At 36.4% G+C, this 12,663-nt stretch overlaps 1 protein-coding gene across 1 annotated transcript in view; it reads right to left on the reverse strand.

The window, feature by feature from the left end:
* Positions 1 to 12,663, reverse strand: part of RGS7BP (regulator of G protein signaling 7 binding protein) — a 43,841-nt gene that overhangs the window by 7,007 nt on the left and 24,171 nt on the right. Inside the window, exons 3-5 of the mRNA XM_027671579.1 lie at positions 11,720 to 11,850; positions 3,150 to 3,294; positions 1,664 to 1,734 (exon numbers count right to left, since the gene is read on the reverse strand). Coding sequence (XP_027527380.1) covers positions 1,664 to 1,734; positions 3,150 to 3,294; positions 11,720 to 11,850 — 347 coding nt within the window. The remainder of the gene's footprint in view (positions 1 to 1,663; positions 1,735 to 3,149; positions 3,295 to 11,719; positions 11,851 to 12,663) is intronic.

Here is a 12,663-nt window from a genome sequence, read left to right on the forward strand (position 1 = left end):
TACACCCATCCAGGGATGAATTGGTCCCAGCCGTTCTAACCAGGACAGAGGTCATTTAATATTGTGACTCAGTCTTACAAACCACAACAGTAATTTTCCTGCTGTCACTTCAGAGAATTTCATACATAAAAACCTGGTCTGTGAAGAGTCAGTAAGATTATGCAAAACTTTTGTGAGCTTGCCATCTTAACTCCATTCTGGCTGTCACCGAAACCAACAGCAAAACACTCATTTACTGAGAGCAGGATTGGTCAATTGCAAAGATCAACACATTCAATGGCATTCATTCATCTCATAATCAATAGCTGTGATTCATATAAATATCAAAATTACAGTCCAGACCATATTAATTATCTATAATGTTGTTTGTTTTTTTCTATTTACTTTTACTGTTATCTAGCTTTCATTAATTACAGGTCTTGGATTATTTCAAAAATTTTAAGTACTGTATGAATAATGAGTATGACTGTCCATTCCTGAGGCATTCATTCTCAGAGGTCATCTGTAAACTATCATCGCAGTTGGAGACTGAGAGAGCTGCAAAAACACCATTTAAGATTACCTGATTCTGGGGCATGACTCAGAGCTTTTAAATTCTAGGATGTTTCCTATCCTGCTGCACAAGTGGTCAGTGATATTCTGATCAGTGTTGAAGGGCAGTGTGGACACCAGGCAGCAGAGAAGAATTCTGTGCCCCTTTATCTCTGTTCTGAACTCAGGTTCTCTATGCTTTACGTCACCTCAATTTGTCTTTTCCTTCCTTATTTCCAGCACACTCCTTTCTTCTAGGATAGGCATAGACATTTTGTCACTTTTCCAGTCTCTACAATGGTACATACCTATCATGTATCATAAGCAATTCCCTTTTTTCTTTCACATGGTTTTCCATCAAGCCATCCTGCCATGAACTCCTATTTGTATAATGAACCCAATTATTCCATATTCATCTATTACTGTATTACGATGAATGCAAGACTGCTTAGTTACTTGGGACAAGATCTGGGACACATTAGGCATACTTCATTGGCTGCCACTGTGCAAAACTACATGGCATTTAAGAAATACTCATTTATCAAGAAGAAATCAAAAAGGGAAACTTTTTAATGTCATTCTCACGAACAAAGAGAGTTCCTGCAGATGTGGAGTATTTAACACTGCTGGACAACAACATGAAGGCCCATCGCTAAATACATGCATAGGATGGAGATCCTTACAGTTGGCTACTGGGAAAAGCAACTGATAACAATCTCAAAGCAAGTAGCTTTTCTGCATAGAGTCAGTGTCATGTCACAGAACCTACAGGCCTTGCAGGGGTGAGGCAAATGCCATCACTCAGTAGGATCCCTGTACACCTTCATCACCTTTGAAAAAGAACTCCTTATACAGGGAATTAGTTGTGCTTCTGCCTTCATGTCACCAGGAAATGTCTATTATTTTATGTATAGATGCCGTTTCTATAAAATTCCAGAATATGCATGTGAAAGTCAAGAGGCCAAAGACCACATACTAAATTTGGGCTCCAATGAATCAGTAGGGAAGAGACTTTGCCTAGATTTTTCTTCTTGTAATTTCTATGAAAAACTCCTAGATTTTTTGTATTTAACAGAAGTCAAAACCTTTAATTATCGTAATTTTCCTTACATGAAGAAAATTCAAAACCTACCTTGATTTTTCAGTGGTAAAGGCATAGTCTCCCTGAGTTTGCTTAAAAGGTTTTTCATTTCTCTCATATCTCTGTGGATACAACAGTTAAAAGAGAGACAATAGAACGGCAGTTGAAGACTGAATGGGGAGTGGCTCACAGTATAGCTTTATATGCCGAAATAATGGAGCAATAAATACAACAATCTATTGGGCAAGCACTTGGTTTCCAAACATATATTAGAAGATGTATACCAAAAGAAAGGACAATAGATTTAATAAGGGAGCACTTTCACACTACCCTGATACAAACTAGTTGCTTCTTATTCAAATTTGTGATCTATTCTGACACTTGAGTTATTATTGACTTGGTGGGCACTATGTGATCCCAGTGACAAAATACACAATATTCCATAAAATTATCACAAGCTAGTACTAATGTCAACTTCGTACTCCTTGTCAGCATTTTGTAGCTTATGCCACGAACATGTTTCACTGTTCAGAAGAAAATTACAATACATGTAGCTAACCCATAATACTTCAGTCCCCTGCACATTAAATGACAATTTAAAAACCAGGGCTGTCACTCCCACCACTCTTAGGAGGACTCTGGCATTAGTTTTTCTGAAAGGCAGATGATGGAAAATATAACAAAATATTATCTCCAAAGCAACCTATATAAGGATATGCTTTGAATGTGGCCAGAAATTTCAAAAAGGTTCTTATTTTACTGGTAGACGGCAGACCAACAATTTTGTGTGCGAGCTTGTAATGTCTAAATGCTTTCAGGATTTAAAACCAATGTGGTCTTGCTTCATTCATCTACATATAAAATGGTTCTTAGAACTGAAGCCATGTGACTAGTAAAAAATTGCTCAGTTCTATTCTCCAAGTTATGTTCTCAGTAGAAAAGAACTTTTTTTATGTAAATAAGCATGATAACCATTCAAATCTCAGCATCAGATTAAGCCCTCGAAATAGAAATTTTTGCAAAGAAATGTTGGCCATCAAGGTTACTCTCTACTAAAGAGTCTCATTTTTGTTTTTCAACTGCATAGTTAAGAGGGAAACCTACGGATTATGTTCCTCTCCCCTCCTAAGGCTTTCACATCAACATTATGGGCAGAAATGAACTAGATTCAGTGTTTTTGAATTAGGAATGCAGAACAGGAGTCCAGCAGATTTCAGGTACAAAATCAGAAACCACTCAATATGAGGCAAAAGCTGCTTCTTTTAGAGAGCCTGGTCCACCAGCAACATAATTTCGCATTCTTTTTTTGACAGTTACCTTCTGGCAATTAGCCTAATTAAGCATGTCACTCGTCTTAGCCTTTCTTTTAGAAGTTGCTCTGAATTATGTTAAATGTAACAGAAATGTTAAGAGGTTATTTGATTTACTTATACTTTTTATAGTAGCAACACTACTATTAGTGTAGTAGTAGTTAAAAAAGACTAAATAAAACCTAGATGGAATTTTATTTTGTTCAGGAATGAAGTGCCACACATACCTTTCAGTGTTTTCAATATCTGTGGAAACCTGCCATAGATGCTGTTGAACATCTGTTGGTGATGACATGTCTTCTAAAATAGGTACTTCAGAACTCTCCTCCACTTTAATATCTAGCATCTTGGGTGGGCCAGAAGGTTCTTTTCCTTTAAAATATTTAAACAAACATGTATCCCCATTATTTATTGTTTAAAATGGATACTCAGATTATATCATTGATGCCTTGAGGTTGATTTTGCACAATAAAAATGGAGAGAAAGAGTACTGAATGCAAGAACTGTTCAGAAAGAGAACAGACCACTCCAGAATGCTGCCATATGTTACTCTTACCAATTTCAAGGGGTTCAGTTAAACTCCAGTGGCTCACATGCAACACAAAATAAGAGCCAGAGGACAAAACAGAACAAAGTAAGTAAGGAAACTGCAACACACATTCTGGAAACAACTTCAGAAATTTTGACACTAAAGAACACTGCAATCCATGTCTCCTAGTACTACAAACAAAAGGGAAAACAAAAGACAAATATGTGAAATTTTGTACTTTGTCATGTAACAGGACTACACAGCTGCCACCACTCATAGCTCAAATGCATTGTATACTGAATTTTCATGCTGATGCTTACCTAATTCGTGCTCATTGTATGAAAATGAAATTCAGTGTTGAAATTCAATGGGGGCTTCATGACAGATCTTCCAGGGTTTTTGTCAGGGAGAGGATGGGATAAAGGATATGGATTGTGATAGCAGAGTATGCAAGAGAGTTAAGCATTGGTGGAATATTTTGGTATCCTTGCAAATCTCTTCTAGACTGCCTGATAGTGTTCCTCTTCTGTAGTGGCAAGTACAGTTCTGGCATCAAGTACATTTAAAGGAAAAAATTCACATTGCAGTGCATCCCAGAACAGTTATTAAGAAGTCAAATTTTTTTCCCTGAGTTCTCTCAGGAAATGGAGTAAACAATCTCAGAAAGAAACAAATAAAACTTTCTAAAAGTAGAGGAAAAAATGTCAATGTTTAAACCACTAGTATGTAATGTTGAGTAGGAAATGTCTTTCATTTCACAATTTTTGCAATTTGAAAAATTTTTACATCAGGACAAACCAAAGTAGTTCCTGAAAGGCTTGGCAAAGAACATGAAGAACAAGACCAGCTAGTAGAGCAATGCTGATGTAGCCCATTTTTCTAGGACACTAGAGACCAAGGCTGCGTACCATGCCATACTGCTCTTCCACATCACAAATACCTATTCCTGCTATCAGGCATGTAACCTTCTTTTTTAAAATCTAAAAATTCCTGGATTTTAAGATAATCTTTTTGGGTAAGTTCTCTAAATTGTTGTATTCAGGTAAATTATTCCTTTGCTAAAAAGAAAAAAAAGTTGTTCTTAGCTACTTGCCTGAAATGTCAAACTAGACGTTACTTATGCTGCAGAAGACGCTTCATGTTTTCATTACTCTTTAAAGCCAGTAGGAAGCCCTTTTCCTAGCTTTCCTTCCAACTAAGTTATCTAACTGAATCTAAGAGACTGCATGACCTGATATAATAAGTTTACCCTCCATATAAGAACGATGTTCTGTGTCCTTTCTTTGCTGCTTGCTTTGGCATCCACTGCTAACTTGGGCTTTGCCAAGTCCTTCTGTGATCCACTTTAGCCCATCAAATGGCAGAAGATTACCCAAATGAAAAATAAAATGTGAAGTTTTCTGATGAAGTGGTTTAAGTCAGATCAGTCAAGAACCTTACATGTTCAAGAGCAAGTGCCAGAGGAGGTTCATATGGCCAGAAATAGTGGGAGTAAGCAGTGAAGGCACTGTAAGGGAGGGGAGACAGAGAGAAAGGGATCAAGACCTTTCTGTTGGTTACAAGCTACAGTGCTGAATGCTGACTCAGTTGCTTGTGGAACAGCAGACTAAGTCTACTTCCCAGATTACACGTTTTTCTCTGTATCACCCTGTAGGTATAACTTAAAATTTTCTTTTTCTTAACTGAAGCTTCTACTGTTATTTTAAGGTAGTTCTTATTGTACAGTTTTCAGTGTTCATTCATATAAGCTTCATTATTTGTTATTTTTTCCCATTACAGTAAGCCCATAACAAAACATAAAGTTACCAATATCTCACTTTTTGCTTTTTCATAAAAGAGGTTTCATGTAAACCATCTAATTTGCCACCAATATCACAAGGCTGAAACTGGATATTAATGAATTGTCCCATTATTTTGAGGTGCAATGGTGGAACTCTGACCTGACTTTGGCAACATACTGTCAAGAACAACCCTGTCTACAGATGCATCCTTCAGGGATGTGAAAGGTGTTTCAAAGGAAACAGTAACACTAGATGAAAGCACTAGATGAAATAATAGTAAAGATTCTTTTTCACAATTTGAGAACAGAAGCACTGAGATTGAAATGTTCTTTTTGTTAAGCACAAAGACAAGCTCTTGCAGATTTAGCAGAATGAACTGCACAGATTTCTTTTCCACTGAGAACAGCTCTTTACCAGTAATTCTGTTTTATTGTGAGCAATTCATGAAGTCTTTCTTGAATTTCAGATCATCTGCTCAGTCACTCGAAAACAATTAAATAGTCAGCTAATAATAAAGGCTTTTCTTGAATAATGTATGACTCACGTTTAACATTTCTACCACATGTCACAGCCTACAGAGAAACAAAAGCTCTTTAATCTTCTTATCCCTCCAGTAGTAGGTAAGGATATCTTTTGTAATACATACTTATGAATGGATGTAAACCCTAAATTTGACTTTCGACTTAGTCAGTGGAAAGATTTTTCAATCATTTCAGTTGCAATGATGTATTCTTCCTCTTACCAGTTATTAATCTCTTTTTTTCTCCTTTACTTTAAGAAGCAGAAAATGCTTTGGTATGAAATTAAATTAATTCAATTAAATAATGCTGAGGATCAAACTTGAGTGAGGATAAATAGAAGAGCAGAAAATTATCAGTTCAGCAAGGTTTATCATATATAACCTGTGACCACAGTGTTTTATGTGTCTCACTTGTTGTGCCTCTTACTGCTTCTGTGGTGACCTCTGTCATGCTACCCTATCCACCAACTCTTAGTCAGAAACTGTGATGAATGAAAAAAATGAAAAGAAAAAAACCCCTATTATATGTCCCTTGGAGCTAGTTGGATTTTACTGCAGAGAAACTAGAAAGATCTTTGAAGGGAATACCAGAATTTAACAAAGTTGAAAGAATCCCCCTCTCAAAAAGAAGGTAGCATTTGCATCAGGTTTCTAACTTAGCAACTAAGGAAAAATGTGCAAGCTATAAATCACAGCTTAAGTACATGAACAGGAGAACCTAAAAGGGGAATAGGAAAGAACTGTGTAGGAGCTAAAAAAAGTATTTGACAAATATGGTTAACAGTCTGATGTACTTAATTCTTGACTTACACTTGGGACCTGTAGAACTTGGAGACTGTCTCATTATTAAAGAATACAAGCAATATAGCAGGTTGAACAGGTTCTGGACTATAAGAATAATATATTCCTGTAACTATATATGAGCAGAGACTTATTCTTTTAAAACTCAGAATAAATAGTTACCAGTTTCAGACCTTGTACTTCTTTGACAATGTAGCTTTATTTTTACAGCATGTTTTGAACTCTGGAAAACACCTCCAGTTCATTTTAACTGTCCCATCTTGCCTTTGATTTGTTATATGGGCTTACTCCCTTCAATATTAAAATGCTCAAATGCTGCACAGCTAGCTAATAGAATGGTCGCAATATACAATCTAGGGTTTAAAAAATATTTTCTGATATAAGTAATTATATAACCCAACAAGTCAACTAGATCTGTAGATAATCCTAAGAAATTCCTGGTTTCTATGTAAACATGTACAGACATTAAACTTTGATAGTGTGCACTTCCACAATGACATGTTATTCCATGATTATAATAATGTTTTACAGTTCCTAATAATGAAAGGAATTACTATTGTGGATATATGAATTAGTAAAGATTTTTTATCTGTTATGCTTGCATATTAAAAATGCAATGAAGTTCTTTATAAGGTATTGAAAACCTTTGAGCCCAAAGTATTTGTGGCTGTGTACACAATGTATGCTGAAGTGCACTTATGAACTCTGAGGCAGTCCTTGATTTTCTCAGTGTGCAACCTTGACAACCTCCATGTTAATTTTGAAAAATGATAATCACATCCAGCAGCTTCCATGGACAGAAAGTAGGCCAACAATTTCTAAGACCTTGAAAGCTACGGCAGAATTTGTTTATTTAATTAAAATTGTCAATAGGTGCACATACAACATTTAAATGAATGACAACTGAATTTTGTAAATGCTTCAGAGAGGTACCTACGTTTCTTCAGAGTATCTTACTTTCCATTAAATTCTAATTCGCAGATTCTAAATTAGCATTTTTTAGCTTAATGTCTCTTTACAATTGGGAGAAACTGCTATTACTCTATGCAGTTCTGAAGATAAATCTATTAGTGTGTGAGTTACTGAGAAAGGTCTGAGGAATAGAAAGAGTCTGCCTTTAGAAGAGAATCATGTGCAATAAATACAATGTATTATACTAAACAATTAGGATAAAAGAAAGATGAATGTCCAAGTAGAATACGTGTATTAGTTAGCCAAGACTCTTGGGATTGTGGAAAGGAGTAGCAAAACATATGATCAGGTAACCAAAAGCTTAGTAACTACAAAAATCTTGAATTAAGGATATTTGGGCATGATTCCTTTTGCCCCTTGCACACTTTCTGAATGCTGAACTGTTGAATGATAGTATATTTTCAACACTGGGCTTTTGTGGTGTATGTATCTTTAAAAAAATAATTCTTAAAGAGCACTTACCTCAGTTTACTTACTGTATAACACAGCTGCAAATATTAATGGCTTTTGGCCCCACTGTGACAGTTACATTTCAAAGAAATAACAGAATATATGATTTTTCTAGTAAAGGTTCTATGACAGCAGTAAGTTAATTTTGCATTGTAAATATGCAAGAAATTTTTGTACAGGAAGCTTGATATATAGTATACAGTAAATAAGGGAATATCTGTTCAGTAGTAAAGAAAGATAAGGAGAGATGAGAAGATCTGTGCTGTAAAAAGACACAGAGCTCAGCCCTCCAATTGTTGTGTTGTGTTTCATTAAGAGCATCTATTTCCTAGTAGGGAGCACTGGCTGAGCTTCTCTTGGGAAAAGAGCATCAGCCCACTGCCTTACCTAATTTGTTTGATAAATTTTGATTAAGGTACCAATACCTATAATTATTATATATAAGCTACAGGTTGCCAAGAACAGTCTGCATGTCATTCTACTTGATCCTCTGCTTGAGGATCCTTCTACTTGATCCTGAGTAAGAACATAAATTAGTGAAATCTTATTGGAGACTTAAAAACCTAACAAACAACTTGTCCAACAGGTAAGAGGATTACAAAATGGAAAATATTACATCCCGATAGAAAATATTATCTTCAGAAATGCTCTTCAAGATACAGCAAGAACATCAGACATACACATTTATGGATTAAACAAAGATATAAGGGTAGTACTCTTAATACACAAGAATTTATTTTTTTAATATGGTCATTCAGATGATGAAAAACTGGTGAAAAACTAAAAAAGTTATATACTAGCAATATCACAATATATTTTATAATGGTGAAATTATTGTCTCTTTCCTCCCTAGAGATAAATGTATGCACTTTGCCTACACTGCAGTATCATTCTCTGTAAGTAAAGAAATTAAACAAAGGTATGGGCTCATTATACTCCTTTGAAAACTTTATGTTTTGTCAGAATATAGAATAAATAGGTTGCAAAGTCATCTAGTCTAACACCTTACTGAAAGCAGAGCCAACTTGCATCAGACTGTTCAGGTTTATTTGAGTTAACAGTATCTCCATGAATGGATATTTCACAGCCCCTTTTGGTGCCTGTCTAGTGTACAGCTACCTTCACTGTGAAAAAATAGTTAACACAGAAATGGAATTTCCCTTATTGCATGATGTCTTTACAATACTTTTAGGTGTTGCAAATACCAGGTATTTAATACAAAAGAGCAATGTTCTATTGGCTATTCAAATTATTTGAATCCCTATCATCATATAATTTTTGCCTGTTATGAGTTTTTTTTCAAAGGATGTCCCAGAAGCTTGGAGTCAAGTTACTGTGTTTATCTTTAGATGGATACAGGACAAAAGTCACTCAGTTTAGCCATGGTAGAATAGCTACCAAGACTTTCTCTATGGTGGGTTGAGGAACTAGTGTGTATCAAAAGTACTGCCAGATAGGAACTAAACTGTAACTCATCTTATCCAACTTTAGATTTCTAACAGTTTGTTGTTTAGTTTTAGTTATTAATCTAGATTCTGTCTAGAAGCAAAAGGGAGAGACAAGACATGTCGGGGTTACTCAAGTCACTTCAAGCTATTTTCTTTCAGCAGTTACAGAAGATGGTTTGACAACTGTAACCAGTGCTAGGAAATGTAGTAAAATCTGTCCTAAAAATGATGATTAATTGTGAAAGCTACTGGCATCTTGTTATACAATGGCTGTTAACTCTCTCTTCTTGTTCTATAGATTTATTTTTGACTTGAAATAAATAATTGAGAAGCTCAGTTAAGCAGTTATAAACCTCTCATTCTTATTTCCATAACAAAAATACCAAATATCTCTGGCTAGATGCAAAAAAATACACTACAGGATCTTTCAGTGTGACAGGAAATTCACAAGGTTCATTACAAGGCCTTTATCACAGTTCATAACAGAGGCTTGTCTTATCTTTACCTAGTATATTCTGCTGAGATATTATCTAGGAAAAGACTAGTTACAATCAGCACAGATACAGTCCTAATAAGCGTGTGCCATCACTGATCAATGAGGTTACTAAGTAAACTATCCAGTAAATTACCAGCATTTCTACATCTTCCTTTCAGGAGGCTAATCAAATATGAAATCATTAGAGATGCATTTTCACTGAAGTGAGGACATCTCCTCTGTGTGTAAAAATACTCTGTGAGGTAGATTTCAGTTCCAAATCTACTAACTACTTCTATAAAAGTGGGCAGTTTTTTAACGACATTTATCAGTCTTCTGTTATTGTTGTGGTTTAGGAATGGTACTCCCCAATCCAGTGACCCCACTGAGACTCTGCCAAACCACACGCCTCTCTCTCTCTCTCTTCTCCTTCTCTTTCCCCTCCCTGATGAGGTGGAATGGAGCTGAGAAACAAAGGCACAAAAAGTGAAGTTCACAGACTGAGATAAGAACAATTTACTGGAAACAGCAATGAGATAAGAAAATGGACAGGAACAGCAACAATAGAGAGAAGTATGAAAAAGAGAGGGTGATTCACATGCAAAAATGCTCACCACCAACTACGAGACAAGTGAAATGAATGACTCCCTGCTTCCTGCTACATTTTTTGACCAGAAGCCATGCTCTTCTCCACATAAGCCTGAGAGTCCCTTTTCCCTGCCCCTGGCAGTGACATGAGGTGGTACTGAATAACATTATAGTCCTGATGCCTCCCAGCTATTGCAAAAAAATTAACCTTGTCCTGGCCAAAACCCAGACAACTATAAAATAGCATTGCTGGATAAATAAACAGAGATAGTAAGGAATCAGTTTAGTACTAAAACCATGCCATACAGCTCTATCAAACATCTGACCTCAAATACTAAGCTTGCCCACTGGTCTGACTAATGACAGCTAAAACTTCAGGGACTACTCTTTTTTTTTTAAAAAAATCAGACTTCTAAACCACAAGGACATTAGTGATACACGCCTGATAAGACACACTTCTGCAAGAATAATGATAAACAGAAATAGAGTCCTTTTTTAGTAGCTGAAAACCTATATATAGGTGTAGTTCATTTTATAGTTTGGTGCTTGTTGTGGTTTAACATTGGCTGGCAATGAAGCCCCACAGAGCTGCTCACCTGCTCACCTCTAGTGGGGCAAGGAGTCTACTGAAAGGGTAAAAGTGAGAGAACTTGTAGGTTGAGGTACAGACAGTTTAATATCTCAGAAGAATATATCTTATTTTTGCTGTGCATGCAAGCAAAACAAAATAAGGAATTCATTCACCACTTCCTATGGGCAGGCAGGTGTTCAGCCATCCCCAGGAAAGAAGGGCTACACCATGTGTAAGGATGACTTGGGAAGACAAATGCCATCCTTTGAATGTCCTCCCATTTCTTCATCTTCCCCCCTTTTTATATGTTGAGCACAGTGCCATATGATCTGGGATATCCCTTGGGTCAGTGGGGGTCAGCTGTCACAACTGTGTTCCCTCACAACTCCTTGTGCACCCCCAGCCTTCTCACTGGTGGGTTTGAGCGAGGGGCAGAAAAGGCCTTGACAGCAAGCACTGTTCAGCAATAGCTAAAACACCCCTGTGCTACCAACCCTGTTTCCAGCACAAATCCAAAACATAGTCCTCTGCTAGCTACTGTTGATAAAATTAACTCTACCCCAGCCAAAACAGTGCTTTGTCCTTCATGAGTACCCAGACATGCCATAAAATATTGTTCTTTTTTTCAAAATCAGCATCTGAATATTTGTGCAATTCAATACCTTTCCGATGAAACTGCAGTGATCCTAGCAGACATACGGACTTCAGCATTTCTGTTGTGTACATTTCTAAGCAACACTGCAACTGGATGTATAGCCTACAGATTTCAGGATGAATTTCACCATCTTCTGGGCTGCAACAAAAGAGAATAATTTAGTTAGGAAAGAGACTAGAAGGATGCAAGGATCATCAAATCCACTTACCTAACAATGCAAGCAACACATCCAGAATCCGCTTCACAAACTATTAAGCGGTTTCTACTGAGTTGTATTTACAAACAATTCTTTAAATCTATAAAGCTCTAGGCTTAACACAGCTAAAGTTGGATTGTCTTCAGTAAGATTACACGTCCTTATTGTCTCCTCTGCATATTTTTGGAAAAGGGGTAAATAAGTGACTATTTTCTTCTCTTTAAAAGCTTTGGATAAGTATTTCCTGTGAGACTGAAACGTTCTTTTGCCATCCAGTTTCAGTTACCCCTGGTCTTGACATAGACACAGGAGACGCCAGGGCCACTTTAACAGTCGAGGTTAGAAACCCTGGATCAGGCATAATCAATCTACTTTGAAGACGCTCTCATCAGAAACAAGTCAATTTTAGTCTTTTGGTTCTATATATTCTGCCTGAATTTGTTTCCCCCCATGTTTAAATTAGTTGTTATGTGATACTGCACTGTGAGGAGAATGGGACGCACAAGACTTCTTTTTTCAGAGAAGTAGTAACAATCTTGAAGACAAAAATAGAAACCAAGAGTAATTGTACACCTCCAATTAATTGCTCAGGAAACTAAGAAAATAATTTACCCAGATCCAGAAACTAATTCTCATGCCTGGTTGTAAAATCAGACATTAAGTATCAATTTTGTAGGGTATGCTACACGAGTACAAACACTCTTTATTGTAAACTATTCTGTAGAACTGTTTTGGTAAGTGCTAATGAAGTAATT

This window comes from Neopelma chrysocephalum, unplaced genomic scaffold (genome assembly GCF_003984885.1).
Source record: "Neopelma chrysocephalum unplaced genomic scaffold, ASM398488v2 Primary Assembly neopelma1_97102, whole genome shotgun sequence".
In the NCBI taxonomy this organism is placed as follows: domain Eukaryota; kingdom Metazoa; phylum Chordata; class Aves; order Passeriformes; family Pipridae; genus Neopelma; species Neopelma chrysocephalum.